General features: G+C 37.5%; 1 protein-coding gene across 1 annotated transcript in view; it reads right to left on the minus strand.

The window, feature by feature from the left end:
- Positions 1 to 1,021: 1,021 nt before the first annotated feature.
- The window catches only part of LOC131060723 (uncharacterized), a 47,282-nt gene continuing 29,999 nt past the window's right edge, over positions 1,022 to 18,304 (minus strand). The window contains exons 2-3 of the mRNA XM_057994067.2: positions 2,502 to 2,843; positions 1,022 to 2,072 (exon numbers count right to left, since the gene is read on the minus strand). Coding sequence (XP_057850050.2) covers positions 1,503 to 2,072; positions 2,502 to 2,843 — 912 coding nt within the window. The 3' untranslated portion in view covers positions 1,022 to 1,502. The remainder of the gene's footprint in view (positions 2,073 to 2,501; positions 2,844 to 18,304) is intronic.

Here is an 18,304-nt window from a genome sequence, read left to right on the forward strand (position 1 = left end):
TAATTTAAACATATTATTAAATGTGATTTTAAATCATTCACAATAGCTATTAAATGTGATTTTAAACATATAATTTATTGTATATATCTTACGGATCGATCTAATTGTCTTTAACTATAAATTATTTTTATTAATACTTAGAGATTGGCTTTTTACTTACTTAGAGTATTCAAATAAAATACTTATTTAAACATATTATTAATTTAGCTTAAGAGTCTAGTTGATGACATTATTTTAAATGTTTAACGGTGAAATTATATGTTCTACACTCTTTTTATTTGTTTTGAGTTTACTTTTACTCAATTTGTATAAATGGGGTGTTTTTTTCAATAAAAGTTGGCAAACTACTTAACAACAATTAATTTTGACCTCCCACATTTTAAATGTTCAGACCCAATTTGTAATTTACCTCTTTTTTTTCTAGGTGGACTAGCATACACATGTATTTTTGTTGAAATCTAGTGAATTAAATATGAATTATTGCATCCCAAGCGTCTAGATCTCATTCATAATTTAATGTTTTCCAACCTATTTAGATTCTAATTTTATAGCACAAAACCAAACCTCACACCATCTTCAAACTAATTGTTGTCCATCAACTTAAACACATAACATTTTAAATTGATTTCTAGAGTAATATAAAAGAACATGGCCCTACTTAGTATGGTCATCTAAGATCTAGAAAACCATATCATACTAGTTCTAGGACAATTTTACATCATCATTATTAAAGCCTTACATCAAAACTTAACATTATATATCTACACTAACAATTATGAATCATTTTGTACTATTTAATACAATCTTATTGATATATGAATTAAAAGTAATTATTAAACTAAAAAAATATGGTTCAGTGGTGGACTTGATATGCACTCTCCCTTAACTAAGAAAACAAAATCTCATCCTAAGTTTTATCCAGCCTTCAAACCTCCCTTGATCTCAATTACAAAAACAACCTAACTTTGGTGTCCTCAAATTTTCTTTTATCTCAATTGAACTAAAGAAGATAGCCTTACTGTAATATAACATCAATCTTACATAACTCATTAATTATACTATTCTTGTAATTTGCACCTATTTTCAATTTAAAAAACATTGATCTTACATAGCCCATTAATTGAACTATTGTTTGGGGGACTGGTGGATGGTGGATAAGCCATAATGGGCAAATTCCTCGTGTAATTTTTTGGTGGGGGGACAGTCAAAACGTATATTCCTTGGAAACAGTTCTTATACCCCTATCCCTAAACCAAAAAAAACTATAAGGCTGAGGTATTTAGTTGTAAGGTAAAAGCCATTGACGAGTCACTATGAAGGCCAGCCTGTAGTTGATCTGGTTACCTGAAAGGTTCATCAAAAACCTGTTTGAATTCCATAACCAGAAAAGCTGCTACAACGCGAGCTTCTTTGCTACAAATGATGATGAGTTATATATGTACTTTTACAGCATGAGGAAACCATCATTGCAAATTCCAGAAAACCTCCGGACAGGGAAATTATTATTTTAGTTGCTTTAAACAAGTCTGCCAAGCATTTCCATTTCCAAATTTATCTAGTTTCAGCTCTCCGGGATCCTCAATATCTGATCCCTTTTTGACATCAGCTGGTGGAATGAAGCAGTCCATGGAAAGACCAGGAACATTAAAAACAATTTCCTCTATCACCCATGTTTCTTCCATCCGTGTCTTGGCATAGGTCATTCCAATCTGAGCTCCAAATGTAAAAACCGTTACTACAGATCGACCTGCGTGAGCAATCATCACGCCATCCACACGCTTGTAGTCATGAATTGTTGTTTCCGTGGTGGTTTCCCAATATACAGAATCCCCTCCAGTAGATTCAATTCGAGTAAGGTGAGAATCCTCCATGCATACAAGAAGACCACTTCTTTGACTGAAATAACCAAAGAGAACATGTCTGATGATCTCTGCAGGCCCATCGCTACGTTCTGCTAAAACTGAAGGACTGGCTACAAGCTTCAAGGTAAAGCACTCTTCCTCTCCAATTCTTTTCTCCCCTACACAACGCGCATTGAGGAACATGCTTGCTGTTGTTCTAGGATCTAAACCCTGAAAGAAAAGGTTTAGAAAAAGGCAATTATATTAATGTCCCACCAATAATTAAAGTAGGTCCATGGGAGTCTAAAGAAACAAAATTACAAAAGCTAACCACGAGTTATAAGAGGCAATTACAATCAAAAATGAAAATTCTGAAGCGTGCTTAGATCTAAATCTTAGAAGCAATACAACCAAATATTAGGATACACAACAAAATTGGTAAGATTTGTAAACAAGATGTATATGCAAAGACATTTAATATAGCATACTCATGAGAAAGGAAGGTCTTGTGTTGAAAGAACTGTTGATAGAAGCAAGACAAGGTTAGGTAGCACTATTAAGTCGCAGAACGTTCATACCCATCTCTTTGCAATTGCAACTACTTCAGTGAATATAAGAGTCCTCTTGGCAACAATTTCAAGGTTAAAACCTCAAGTATACCTGTATGGCACGACGTAGAGGGCGCGCAGGACCTTTTGCTGCATGAGATCCTAACCATGGAGTCTGTCGCCAGACAATGTTGCCATTACTTCCAGCATGAATCTTATTTGACCCTACCACAAGCTCCATCAACCACATGTCTGGTGTCAATTGCCACAAGACAAAGCATCCACTTTCAGCACACTTGGATACATTTTTAGAAAGCTTTGTGGCGGTTTCATATTCTGTGGCCAGCATTTTCAACTTTCCCATAGTGTATGAGCTCTTCACTGAAGAATGGATATTTGCGCAACCTGTTGCAGCAATGTATTGTTGAACAATGTACTGAGCTGAGGATGTTTCCTGTCAAAATTAAACAGATAAAAAATTTCCTTTCAAGCCTAAAAGATTCAAAACACAAGTTCTAGAAGCAGAGTAACAGGAGTATTAACTAAATTCCCTTGGTGAGGAATGTCAACAAGGGGCTGAATCAGAGGAGCTGTAACAAAAAGACTCGTAGTCTTTTACTTTAATACAGTAAATGGATTTAACATTGACTTCGAATCAATAGAATCGGAAAAATGATAAGAATACACAACATTTAAGCATCAAAGTACAAATGGAAGGTGAAGATCAACATTTATACCAAATAAAAGATTCAACTCAAATCCGTTATATATCAACTCCTAGAGAGGACAACAAAGGTGAGTTTGATGCCTCAAATGAAGTTAAACTCATTTGGTGGTCGTCAACCATTGGAGGTTAGCCATAAGACAACTATATTTATGGTCTTTGACACTTGCAAGGATGTTGAAGTGAGGCTATATCAAAATTTAGAAAAGCAATCAGTATACTATTATATTGCACAATTGTATTGGTGTACAATTCTCTTTACTTGAATTTGTTCACACTCTGCAACAAGAACCAAGCATACATGAGTTGAGACAATAAAAATCATATTCTTTGTCTTTGTTTTTGTTCCTAAAGGTATCCTCCAGGAAAATATCAGAGCTCGCCCATTGATCTAATCTCGGTTCATCGTCATACTTGCATAATGCCAAATTTCCAAGGCATTCAAAGGCAGGTTGGCACATTATAAGAACTGGCTACTGACAGGAACCATGCATTCCAGATAAAGTAGCTTCAATCAAAGTGCTACTACATGCTGGAATTAACTTGCATATTCTTTTAAATTAGATCTGTTTACTCCCCCATTTCATGAGACCATTCTTTATTCTCTATAATCCAGAACATAATTCATAAGAGGCCAAGTTTCAGAATCCCAAACACATTAAATGAGACGTTAGCGTATTTATATTGACAAAAAATATCAACTCTTGGCACAGACAATGACCTGTAACTAAGATCATAGATCATGAGATGTAAAATAAAACATCAATAAATAATGAAAGGTATCTAAGAAAACTTGAAGAATGAAAGGAATCTAATCGAAATTGAGATCCTTGCCATAACCCAACCAGAATCCAAAACACGAGCAAATTTTGGTTCCAAAGGAAAGCATGGAAAAAGCCAAGGAAAGAAATCACCAAAGAAGAAGCCCTATATGGAAAATAGAAAGAAGTTATCAGACCTAGGAGGGTGAAATCCCCTCCTCGAGTGCAATGAAAATCATATTTTGGAATGTTGGGTTTTTTATTACAATGCCACTTGCAAAGGTGCGTTGTTAAGCACCACTTAGAGTTACAACAGACTGATCTAATTCTTATTCAAGAAACTAAACTAAGAAAGGAAGAGGCTTTGACCCTGTTGGAAAAATAGTAAAGATAGCACGGAGATTTCATCAGTGTTGAAGGTGACTTGAGTGGCTTGGGTTTTCTTTGGTATCCCCTGGATTAGGATCTGGAGGTGCTTGGGCTTGAGAACAAAATTAGCAATTCTGTAAGGTCAAGAGCAATTCTGTAAGGTCAAGAGCAATTCCTCAAACTTTGTTTTCTTTGTTTTCAACATCTATAATCTGATCGGCCATATTTTGAAAAAGAGTTTTTAAAATTTTTGAATCAATTAGTCGTCGTTCATTTTGGGCAGCGACCTTAATGCAAAAGACAAAGAGGTGGAGTTCCTAGAGCTACTCAATCCCAAATTGAGTTTTCTTCCTTTGTCAATCAAAGGAATATTGTGGATGTGGAACCCAAGAGTAGTTTCTTCTCTTGCACTAACAAAAGATTGGGATTCTACAAGATTGCAGAAAGATTACTAGATTAGATAGATTCCTCATCCCTCCTTCCTGGTTGAGTAGAGATTGGATTTTGAAAAGTAAAATCCTCCTGATTTCTAGGTTGGATTATTTTCACGTCTCTCTAGAGTTCATGGAAACTGGCCTCCTCAGTAGTCCCCCTTCAATTTCAAAAATATGTGGTTCATAGAGTCAAGCCTTCCGACAATATAAAGAATTGGTGGATGAATGCTCCCAAGTTGAAAAGTTCAAAGATATTTAGTCTAGCAAAGAAGCTTGCCCACATAAAGGTTGCCTCAAAGATTGAAATGTGAATGTTTTCAAGAATATTTTCTTAGCGAAGTTGAGAATAGAATCAAAGTTGGAATCCTTGAATCACTTGGTATTAGATTTTGGAATGAATTAGGATCCCTTTATAAAGAAAAACTTTTGTTGGTTAAGCGTGCTAAAGTTTTGCAAAGAAAAATGATTTTTCAAAGACAAATCTAGGGAAACTTGGTTGAAAGGAGACAAAAACAATATTTTTTCATAACTACACTCAACTGCATCGTAATGTTAATTGGATTTCCTCCATCAACTCTAGGGATGGTAGAGTTTTGGAAGATCCCTCTGACATCAGAATGGAAATGATTGGTTTCCTTGAGGAACTCCTGGCCAATAAGGATGTCTCAGCTTTGCTTGAACACAATTTTTTTCTTCTGAACATTTCACACATTGTCTCTAATTTCCTAAAACAAACACTTAAATGCATAGAAATCTTAGTCAAGATACATAATAGATGAGTTGACATGGAAAGAGACCTGAAAATGGATTAATGCTGGCTCTTTTGGTCCCTTAGACAGCCCGATCTCATGAACGTTATTAAAATCATTCAATTCAATTCAATCAGATTTTATCCACCAACTTTGTAATGTCCCCATCCTAGTCAGGGACTTGGGATTGAGGAGTTAGCTTATTTTTGGACCCTTGTAGGCTAACAGAATATGGATAAAGGGGTCAGTAATGCAGTATCTTGAGGAGTGATCTGTCTATTTGTTCTAGTTTAGTGTTGAGTTCAGTTATGGTCTTCGTTTCATCAGTTTCTAACACTTTATAAGGATTTCCTATTTTTTAGGGAAAAATTGCTAAAAATAGACATGGTCCTATTTTCATAGGCATGGCGAACTGTGACCCTAGCTTCAGACAGATTCAGTTTCCAAGCAATAATGAGAGAGATGAATTTTTTAATGGTTCCACAAGCAATTAATATTTTAATGAAATATTAATATAAAATCATAAAGTGAATCACTTAAATTTATTTAAGTGAAGATTTATTATCTCCTAAGCTAGGCGTGACTTTTAGGGTTAAGTTGGGAACCCTAAAAGCAAGTTATTATTTTTAAATCCCTAATTACCAAAAATCACACCTTTTGGGTATTTAGGCAGCCAAGATGGAAATTAAACCTCATTCTTGATATTGAGCATTTGCATTTTCTTCTGAGCACTTGGCTATGGCGGCTAAGGTTTGGACCTGTTTTTGGAGAGCGTGCATTCGTCAGAATTCAGTAGCTTTAAGATTGTGAAAGATCAATCGAATTGTTGCAGCTTGGTTGGCTTCATTCAAAAGTCAAATTGAATTGAATTGGGGCAGATTTGGCTTCTTACAAGGCAGATTTGTTGTAGGATTTTCCTATTTACTGTTTTGTTGTTGATTCTTTTGTGGTTTGGAGGCTTCTTTTCCCAAACACACAGCTTGCTCATTTATTGGCACCATCTTCCACTGTTTGGGTGTCTTAGTATTTAAATAAGAGCAGATCTGAATTGTTCCAAAATAAAAATCAGAACTTTGTAAGTTGTTGATTTATTCTTTCTTTCCAATAAATTGGCTAAGGACCTACGGGTATGCTTCTAAATTCTCCAATTCATTGTTTCAGTTGATTAAATTCATGTATTATTCAATATGTGTTGCAAATTAAATAACCCTCTTCTGCAACTTCTGTCTATTTCTGAAAGACCATCTTAATAATTAAAAAATTACAAGAAGATCTACAAATTACAGCAGGTTGAAGAGTTGAACCAACAAGGGTTCATCACAGTGGTATCAGAGCTTTGATCCTGCCTTCCTAGAGGGTTAGATTTTTTTTTATGCATCAACAACAGACTGGGCCTCACAGGTATTACACACGCATGAGACCTAATTTACAGGGTGATCCTAATCAAACTGAAGAAATACCCTTGGAAATTATGGGGGACAGAAATGATGATGAGCCACGCAGAGAGGCTATGAACAATGAGGACCTAGATGCCGGAATTATTATGAGGGGTTTAGTAACAGGGCAGCGACAAGTGGCAAATGTGTTGCAGCAGTTGACTACAGCCATACAACAGATCACTGTGTCGAGGGGGCATAATCAAAACCAGGAGGAAAATGGTAGTGTTGTTAGTCGCCCAAGGGTAAGAGTGACTCCCACACACACCTATGATAGGCCTACACGCCCAACCTTTGTTAGAAATGAACCTGAAGAAGAGGACGTGGCTGAGGAGGAAGATGAGGTGGCCTTTACAGTTAACGTAACCACACTTCATGATGAATGGGATGCATTACCACCAAGAGTTAAGGAACATCTTAACTTTGACAGGTTTATGAGTCAAAAGAGGGAACACAACAAGAAGTGGAATTGGAATGATAGGAAACCTTGGAACAAAACTAATGATCTCAAATATGCAATCAACAAGCTCATACTTTCTACTTTTGATGGCAGCGGTAGTGTTACAGCCAGAGCTTGGATCAGCAAGTTGGATACCTTCCTGAATCTACGTCCTATGTCAGAAGAAGATGCTATTAAGTTTGCAGCTTTGCATTTGGATGGGGTAGCCCATGCTTGGTGGCACCATGGGATGGTGACTTTGCATCATGACCTTATTACTACATACCAAGAATTCACTGACAGATTGGTTGAGCGTTTTGATAAAAGAGATCCGAGTTGTATTTCAGGGATTTAGCTCAGTTGAAACAAATGGGCAGCTTGGAATCTTATATTAGTGAATTTTAGAAGCTTTCAGTTATGGTAACTAACATTTCAGAGAGAAGACTGGTCATTCTTTTTGTTGAAGGTCTTTATGAGCCTATGAAAGGTTGGATTAAGGCTTTTGATCCCCCTACCTTGCAAGAAGCCACGAGGAAGGCACGCAGCATGGAACTTACCGCTCCTCGTAGTAAGTTCACTCCTAACAACTCAAAACCATCTTCATCATTTAATGACAGCAAATTTGATCAAAAGAAATCAGAAAATGCGGACCAAGGGAGGAAGTTTACAGCACCTTTGTATAGGGGAACACTCAATGATTTGCATAGAAGGAGGCTATGTTTTCATTGTAAGGGTCCTTATGATCAAAACCATGACTGTCCCCTCAAGCCTAAGGGTCAAAATAGGAATATGGAGTGGTTTTATGAGGGAGAAAACATGGCTGATAACACGGACCAGCATGCAAGGAGAATTCGATCTACGGGAAGCTCATAGGTCTAGCATGCAAGGAGAAGGTTCTTTTAGGTTGCGTGGACTCTTGGCTGGTCAAAAGTCATTTCTCTACTTGATACAGGTGCAACTCATAATTTCATAGATGCACGGTTGGTGGAGAAGCGTGGGATTCAAACTCAAGAGTTTGAAGGCATAAGGGTGAAAGTTGTTGATGGTAATGTGTTGACTTGTGATAGAATGATTTCAGACTTACCCATGAAACTCAATAATTATGAATTCAAACCTGATTTTTATGTGGTTAACATGGGAAATACGGATGTGGTTCTTCGCATTACGTGGCTTCATGCCATAGGTGAATTTTCACTCAACCTCAGAGATATGGAGATGAAATTCAAGGTTGATGGGACTAATCATGTTCTTAAAGCTATCAAAGCCAGCAACTTGAAATTAATAACTCTTAAAAGAATGGAGAGACTTGTCAAGCATGACATGGTGGATTGGGCAGCAGGGTGTAAACTCTGTCTACTTATGAGGAGCAGCATAAAACACCTTATCATTCAGATATTCAGGAGCTTAGAGTTAAGCATACAAAGGTGTTTAGTGACATACCTCCTGGTAGGCCTCCTGATAGAGGCATAGAACACATTATTGAGCTTGAAGAGGGCACCAAACCCATTATGATTACACCTTACCGGCACCCCAAGCGGTTGAAAGATAAAATTGAGAAAACTATCAAAGAACTTCTAGCAATGGGACACATAAGGCCGAGTAAATCTCCTTTCGCTTCATCAGTTGTTTTGGTGAAGAAGAAAGATGGACTCAGAATGTGCATTGATTACCGTATGCTGAATAAAAAGACTATAAAGAATAGGTATCCCATTCCTCGCATTGATGAGTTGTTAGACGAGCTTCATGGAGCTTGCTACTTCTCCAAGATTGATTTAAGAACAGGTTATCATCAGATCAGTGTCAGGGAGTAGGATAATGAGAAGACTGCATTTAGATGTCATTGTGGACACTATGAGTTTTTGGTTATGCCTTTTGGGTTGACCAACGCACCAACTACCTTTCAGTCCACTATATACAGGGTCTTCCAATCTCTGTTGAGGAGATTTGTTCTGGTTTTCTTTGATGACATTTTGGTTTACAGTAGAACTTGGGAGGAGCACTTAGTTCACTTAGATACTGTTTTGGGCATACTTGACAGGGAGTCCTTCTACGCCAAAGAGTCCAAGTGTGCATTGGGAATGGCAGAACTTTTGTATTTGGGTCACATAATCAACAAAGAGGGAGTTCGCATGGATCCTGATAAGGTTCGTGCCATTGTTGATTGGCCTACTCTTGAGACCCTAACTCAACTCAAGGGATTTGTTGGTTTATGTGCCTTCTACCGTCGGTTTGTTAGTGGTTTTTCATGGCATGCTGCACCACTCACTGATTTGACCAAGAAGGGTGCATTTGTTTGGACACCTCTCACACAGGAGTGTTTTGAGAAGTTCAAGCAATTGATGACTACATGTCCAGTTCTTGCTTTACCCGATTTCACCAAACCTTTTGAGCTTCATTGTGACGCATGTGGAGAGGGTATTGGTGCAATAATTATGCAGGATCGTCATCCTATAACTTATGAGAGCAGGAAGCTTCGTGGTCCAGAGAGGAGCTATAGTATTGATGATAAGGAAATGTTGGCCATCATGCATGCAATGGCCAAGTTCAGGCAATATTTAGTTGGCAGCAAGTTTTGTGTCAAAACTGATCATAATAGTTTGAAGCATTTTCTTGGACAGCGGGATCTAAATGAGCGTCAACAGAAGTGGATCAACAAGTTACAATCTTATGATTTTGACATCTCCTATGTCAAAGGGACTCAGAACGTTGTTGTTGATGCTTTATCTCGCCGCCCCCAATTGAGCTCCATGGCAGCTGTGTACGGAGATTGGAAACACTTGATTATAGCAGAGTATGCCAAGAATCTATGGGCATCTAGTATTATTGATGGAACAGTACAGGACATCAGATACTCTCTTGTGGATGACCTCATCATTTACAAAGAGAGGATATTTTTAGTTCCAGGTTCTGAGGTGAAATGCATTGTATTGAGGACTTTCCATGATTCACCTATGGCTAGACATCCTGGGTACTTGAAGACCTATAGGCAGGTACGAGAGAGATTCTCTTGGAAGGGTCTCAAGTCTGATGTTCTTCAGTACGTCAGAGAGTGTTTTGTTTGCTAGCAGAACAAGCAGGAGCACAACTTCCTTGCAGGGTTACTTCAGCCACTTCCTATTCCTGACAGGAAGTGGGAATGCGTGTCTATGGACTTTATTACAGGCTTGCCAAAAGCCCAAGGGAGAGACAGCATATATGTGGTGGTTGATCGGTTGACTAAGTATGCACATTTTTTCCCGATCACGACTACTTATTCCGCTGGTTAGGTGGCTGATCTTTTCTTTCGTGAGGTATTTAGATTGCACAATTTACCTCGGAGTATTTTCAGTGATAGGGACAGCTATTCATGGGTCACTTCTGGCAGGAGTTATTCAAACTTTGTGGGATAGAGCTCACTCCGAGTACCAGTTACCACCCCCAAACTGATGGACAGATAGAGATTGTCAACAAGTGGGTGGAGGGATACCTGCGGAACTACATCTCAGGGCAGCAGAAGGCTTGGGTGAAGTGGTTACATTTGTGCGAGTATTGTTATAATTCCACTCACCGCACGACTATTCAGATGACACCTTTCAGAGCTCTTTGTATGGATATGATGCTCCTAGTTTTCTGGATTTATTGATGAGCAATTGTCGAGTACCGAGTGTTGGGAATCTACTACAAGAGAACCAGGATATTATGAGAGCACTTCATGATAATATTCAGAAGGCTCAGAATCAGTAAAAGCAATATGTTGATCAAAGGAGGATTGAGCGATCTTTTGAGATCGGGGATATGGTGTATTTGATGCTACAGCCCTACAGACAGTCCTCTCTTAGAAAGAAGGGCTCAGAGAAACTCAAGCCACGTTACTATGGTCCTTTCAGGATTTCCAGGCGAGTTGGCCAGGTGGCTTATGAGTTAGATTTACCGGCTGATAGTAAAGTTCATAATGTGTTCCATGTGTCACGCCTTAAGAAGGCATTGGGACAACAGATAGTTCCCTCTGCAGTTCTACCACCCTTAGATGATGAGGGGAAGTTAGTGCTAGTACCTGAGGCCATTCTGGAATTCAGAGAGCGTCATTTGCGGAGAAGTGTCATCAGAGAATTTCTGATTAAATGGAAGGATCTGCTGATAGAGGATGCTACTTGGGAGTGTGATAGCATTTCACAGCATCCAGCATTGAGTTTGCTTGAGGACAAGCAAATTTTGGGAGGGCGGATTGTAATGTCCCCATCCTAGTCAGGGACTTGGGATTAAAGAGTTAGCTTATTTTTGGACCCTTGTAGGCTAACAGAGTATGGATAAAGGGGTCAGTAATGCAGTATCTTGAGGAGTGGTCTGTCTATTTGTTCTAGTTCAGTGTTGAGTTCAGTTCTGGTCTTCGCTTCATCAGTTTCTGACACTTTATGAGGATTTCCTATTTTTTAGGGAAAAATTGCTAAAAATAGACATGGTCCTATTTTCATTGGCAGGCGAACTGTGACCGTAGCTTCAGACAGATTCAGTTTCCGAGCAATAATGAGAGAGATGAATTTTTTAGTGGTTCCACAGGCAATTAATATATTAATGAAATATTAATATAAAATCATAAAGTGCATCACTTAAATTTATTTAAGTGAAGATTTATTATCTCCTAAGCTAGGCATGACTTTTAGGGTTAAGTTGGGAACCCTAAAAGCAAGTTATTATTTTTAAATCCCTAATTGCCAAAAATCGCACCTTTTGGGTATTTAGGCAGCCAAGATGGAAATTAAACCTCATTCTTGATATTAAGCATTTGACATTTTCTTCTGAGCACTTGGCTATGGCGGCTAGGGTTTGGACTTGTTTTGGAGAGTGTGCATTCTTCAGAATTCAGTAGCTTTGAGATTGTGAAAGATCAATCGAATTGTTGCAGCTTGGTTGGCTTCATTCAGAAGTCAAATTGAATCGAATTGGGGCAGATTTGGCTTCTTACAAAGCAGATTTGTTGTAGGATTTTCCTATTTACTGTTTTGTTGTTGATTCTTCTGTGGTTTGGAGGCTTCTTTTCCCAAACACACAACTTGCTCATTTATTGGCACCATCTTCCACTGTTTGGGTGTCTTAGTATTTAAATAAGAGCAGATCTGAATTGTTCCAGAATAAAAATCAGAACTTTGTAAGTTGTTGATTTATTCTTTCTTTTCAATAAATTGGCTAAGGACCTACGGGTATGCTTCTAAATTCTCCAATTCATTGTTTCAGTTGATTAAATTCATGTATTATTCAATATGTGTTGCAAATTAAAAAACCCTCTTCTGCAACTTCTGTCTATTTCTGAAAGACCATCTTAATAATTAAAAAATTACAAGAAGATCTACAAATTACAGCAGGTTGAAGAGTTGAACCAGCAAGGGTTCATCACAAACTTCAAGGATAGTAGAGTTCTAGAAGATCCTCAAACATCAAATTGAGGCAGTTGGTTTCTTTGAGGAGCTTTTAGCCTGAATGGTTTCCTTGTGGCTTTTTTAAAAAATGTTGCGATTTTGTTGGAAAGGATGTTTGGTTGGCGGTGGAAGAGACTAGGAAATAAAGAAAAATGTTTAAGGAGCTAAATTGTACTTTCTTACTTTAATTCCAAAGACTGTTTAACCTTCCTCTACAGAATTCTCCCAATCTCTGTGTAACACTAAGTATAAAATTATTGCAAGAGCAATTAAAACAAATTGAAAGTGCTACTCCTTTATCTTATCCCAGTTGTGCAAAGTAGTTTTGTTCCAATAAGAGCTATTGCAGAATGCATTTTGATTTCTCATTAAGTGGTCTATTGAATAGTCACTTCTTATTTGAAAAGAATGATTATCAAGTTGGATATGAGCAAGGCATAGGCCAGAGTCAACTAATTCTCAAAAATCATTGGTTTCTATTTGAAAGGGAGGGAGTGGATCGTAGTTATATCTGAAGTCCTGAATTCTCTATCTTACTCAATAGGAGTCCACCTTGTTTTTTCAAATCTACAGGTGCTCTGAGGCAAAGAGATTCTTTCTCCTCTTTCCTCGTCAGAGACAATGGAAAGATCAATTCAAGTGGCAAATTTGGCTCACTTTTGGAAAGGAATACAGATCATTGATGGTCTAAAAGCTTTCACACACTAACAATGTGCAACAACAGAATTCTCTTTGTGAAATCTAATTTGTGAGAGGCTTCCATCATCAAAAATGTTATTTCCACTTTTTCTGCAGCTCCAAATCACAATGTGAACAAAAACAAGTATGAGATTTTTTTCTTTAATTCTTTTGTTATGTAAGGTAGGATTGCAAATGTGTTGGGTTTCAATTTCAAAGTGGGATATTTCCCAAGTAAATATCTAGGTGTGCCACTAGTTGTTGGAGATGGCCACTCCTCCCTTTGGAACGATTTGGTTTATTGTTCCTATTACAAATTGGCTTCTTCGAAAGGCAAGTGGCTGACTTTTCCCAGGAGAATCTTCTTGATCAGATCAGCTGCATTTTTTTCATTCTACATTATGTCTTCCATCCGTACTCACTATAATCTTAAAATCACTAGACAAAGTTATGAGAACCTTCTTATGGCAAGAAATGGAGGAGAAGATATCGATGTTGGCCTACGATGTTGTGTGCTCCCCCAACTATGTTGATCTAAGAATCTTGAAAAAGTTGAACAGAGCACTGGGAGCAAAATTGGTGTATGGTTTTTTCGAATCCTTTAGCCAATGGTTTGTTTTTCTCTAAAACAAGTATTTCTTACTCCTGCCAACCCCCTTAAAGGCTCACATATTTGGATTTTTTTTTTTGCATTGTCAACCTTTAATCAATGATCATCTCTCTTAGGAAGTAAGGAATGATCAAAATGGACTCTTCTATGAGGATTCATGGAATTGGTTGCATCATTTGAGTTTGAGAGGAAATCTGAAGGATGTAAGGGAGATCTTAAGCGCTTCTTAGGAGAGTTAAGTCAGGGACTACATTGCCCAAAAACAATCCAATTGGTTGGTATTGTTTCACTGGAAAGAGCTATCTAATATAGTGATCCTAGAAAATCAAAAGATTAATTTTGAACAAAAAATTGGATAACAAAACAATTGTCATCATGGACGAGGAGGATATAATTAAATAGGCAAGTTCAAAATCTCGATCGTTCTTAGCCAAATTGGGTTACTTGATGGTCATTGATCCTCCAACTGATGATGAGTAGCTCGTTTCAAAATTTTGGAATAGGGATTGCCTTACCAAGGCTAGTGCCTTCGTGTGGCTGCCTTGCACAAGACGATCCTTCGTGGAGATGATTTGAAAAAAGTTGGGTTTGTTCGTCAGCTTTGGCATCAGTTAAGTCATCCTCCTATTTGTGGAGCATTTGGAGGTCAGTTCAATCTCTTGTCAAGGGACGAAGCTAAATGGATCAGCCGCTATTCGTTTCTTTCAAATTAAATTTTGATGGGCCCTTCTGTGGAAATCCAGGAGCCTCAAGAACTAAGTGTGTGATCAAGGATTCCTCATGTTCTCTCATTTGAGTAGCTTCAAAGAAATCGAATGAGGTAAATAAAAATGAGGTAGAGGCTCATGCCTTGGTGTTGGTTTTTCAAGCGGCAGCTCAAAGTGTCATTTTCTCTATGCAAATTGGAGGGGGCTCCATGGTTTTACATTCCTTGGCCTCTTGGGTTTCATTGTCCTTTGGACATCGCTTAAGGGAGGCAAATGGGGTGGCAGACTTTCTTGTCAACTTGGTGATAGATTCAAATGAAGAGTTAACTATTGATGACGATATGGAAAGTTGGTAAGGCTTAGAGGTCATATCTGACTATATCCCAAAATTATTTGAAAGTGCTACCCTTGCTTCAGCGCATTGTTACAAGCGTATGGCTTGTGAAATGACTTATGTCCTTCTGGGGCCCAGTTTTAGATCTTTGACTGGGTATCATCTTAGTTTTGCGGTTAGGTTCACTTGAACAAGTGGTGGAGGGAATAAGGTCTGTTGATCTTGAAGTCGACATTAGGAGTAGAGTCGATTCATAAAAAAAATTCTTCCGCATCTAGAACCTCGTAGATTTTGATAATGACAAGGACTTCGTTAAGTCTCTTGCTATTGATTATGTTAAAAACGATCACTAGGGTGGTCTGGATTCGGTATCAGCTATGGGGGGGATTATTTACATGTCTCCCACTTGTAAATACACTATCGGGGGTGCAAATAATCCCCCCATAGACGGCACCTCTGGATTCAAGCTTGGAAGCGTTCAACGCTTCACCAGTGAGGTTATTACTTGTGGTGAGATTTGAATTTCAAGGATTAGTCTCAATGGCCTCCTTCAAAGAGCTTGAGGCTCATTTCCAGTTACTAGGTGAAGAGTTTGAGAAGATGCGAAAAATTCTGAACAATGGTCAGTAAGGCTTTTTGCCTTGCACGTCTTGGCATGTGTAAAGGTTCGTTTTTGTCCCCATTACCCTCACATGGACAATGATAAAGTAGACAGCGAAACGAGCGGTGAAATACCCAATAAGAATTGCGGGCTTGCTTGAGAAAAATGATGGAGCTCCTGGTTTCAGCACCCCTGTACAGCCTGTGAATATGGAGCAAGTTGCAGAAGATATTATGGCAATCCTTTGGTTCTTTTTGTTGCTCTTGAAAACTATAAGATATATATATTAGGGTTCAAAAGTTTTCCTTCCATATTTTTCCCTGGATTGTGTTTATCCCAATTCCATCTTGTTCAAATAATGAACCATTCGATGTATTTTAAAAATGTGTTAAATAATAAAAAGGGGCGGGGCTCCAACTCCCTCGATTAACGTATTAAGAAAACAATTCCGCCTCACAGCCAAAAATGGAATGACTGAAACAAAAAATAAAAATAAAAGGTTAAGAAGCACGAAAATATCCAAACATGAAAAGAACAGAAACAACTTTGATCCAAATCAACTTTAACTTGAAATTATGTGATCCAACTGGCAGCTCGAAATCTGTGGTCAATATCAGCAATAGACCTAACCTCCTACTCAGTCATGGCCAATTATTTAATATTAACTTCACCATTGCCATTGACACAACGACACCATTATTGGATTCCCATTATCATCCCTGGCCCCTTTCTTATCGGGTTGCTCATCACTAAATACTACAAGACAAAGAGTCAATTTGTTAAACATGGAAGACCATTATTTCATCTTCCATAATGATTCCTTCTCCTTATTTTGAGTAACAGAAGATAGCTAGTCAATCATCTTCAAGAGAGAATGCCATTCAAAGAACATTCAGATTTACAAAACATTGTTTTAGTTAATGTCTTACTTCTGATTTAAGGAAGCGTGTTATCTCTATTTTTGCTTTCTGCTGTTCAATACTTTAAGGTGTTATCCAATGACTATCTCTTAGGATCTGGATCTATATGTCACAGTAAAAACTTCAGTTAGCACTAAACAAGAATCCTGAAAGCTGAATTTTTACACGAGACCCCATTGTGAAGTCCAAAAGAATTAATGAAACTAGTAACTAAGTGTACAAACTACTCTTGCTAATTGTAGCCGATCTCACTATAAGCAAATTTTATCTTTTGGAATCTGGTCCCTCGGTTTATATCATAATCTCATGCAGCTGTTTATTATTTATTGGTATAATGGTCCACGTAATTCCTTTTTCTTTAATTAAAGATAGTGTATTATTTGAAATTTTCTTCTTAAATATTGGAGCAGCTATAATTTGAGATTTAAATGTTCAGTTATAATAGAAAAGGGGCTGAATTATGTGCTTAACCACAAATTTGTTGTGTGATAGAACATTTTATCTTCACAATCTTTTTATTTTCTTATAAAATAATTAATAATTATTTAAAATAAAACATGGAAAAAATCATGGGACCACTGACCCCATCTCTTAACTTTTTGAGCAATGCCTCCTTAAAAAAATAACCAAGCAGCTGTATCGGACCATTTGGAAGGACTAGAGTTCAGACTAGTCACGTGAAGGAATATGAAATGAGAAATATACTTTTCTAATGTAGACATGATGCAAGATCATGGGGACACTTGGCAATAAAGCATCGCATAAGGAGAAAAGACCAGTATTTAGTGAATAAACTTAGCGAACATGTATTGATGCCACCTCCCCATATTCCACTTACAACAGTTTATTTTAATTAAATAGGTGATGCTCTTGGTTATTTCTTCTTGGGCTGTGGTCTTATTTGGGGTTAGCTAAAAAAATTCGGTGGGTGCTGCTATATATTTTTAAATTCACTTCTGTTAAAAATGTTCAAGTGGAAGTAAAGAATTTTTAATAAGAAATTATATGTAAATATATTATTCATATTTTATTGATGTCATATACACTTTTATAGACATAAAACTTAAAAGTCTTATATCGAAGGAGGAAACTTTCGAGTCCTCTCCCAGCACTTGCACATACATATGTGTGGCTATTGTATAGGGACAGATTCATTTATATCGTTTAGTTGCATTTTACAAAGAAAAAGGTTTTGGGATTGTTTTTTAAGAAACTCTTTGGAGAGTAATCTAACAAGAGAGGCTAGCAATAGAAGCAAGATGTGTTTAGGATCAAATAACTAAATAAAATACTTAAAATCTTATGTGTAGTGAATTTTCACTACAATGACAAGATCCCTTTTGCTTTGGCATATTTCGATCTATATGACCTATAGCTAGGGTAAAAGTATTTATTTGTTTTAGTGCTTTGAAATTTTTCACATATAACTAAATGTTTTGAAGTTTTGGAAGCTTGGCGTAGCACACCTCATCTGATCATGTCACATCACCTTCATCTAATGGTGTGGAGCACTGAAGTTTAACAGTGAGATGCTTTCAAGGTGAAGCCCTAACATTGTGACACATCAGAGAAGTCGGGCCCATACCATTGACTTTTCAATGCCAAGCTCCAAAAGTCCTTTTTCTTAATAATTTTTTGACACAAGGCCTTCTAACTACTATTGGTGGCAAGCTCCAAGGGTTTTGGGGGGAATGAATGGGGTATAATCACAAGGAAGGAAAAAAACCATCCATCTCACCATATCAGCATTAACCCAAAAG

This window comes from Cryptomeria japonica, chromosome 10 (assembly GCF_030272615.1).
Source record: "Cryptomeria japonica chromosome 10, Sugi_1.0, whole genome shotgun sequence".
Taxonomy (NCBI): Eukaryota; Viridiplantae; Streptophyta; class Pinopsida; order Cupressales; family Cupressaceae; genus Cryptomeria; species Cryptomeria japonica.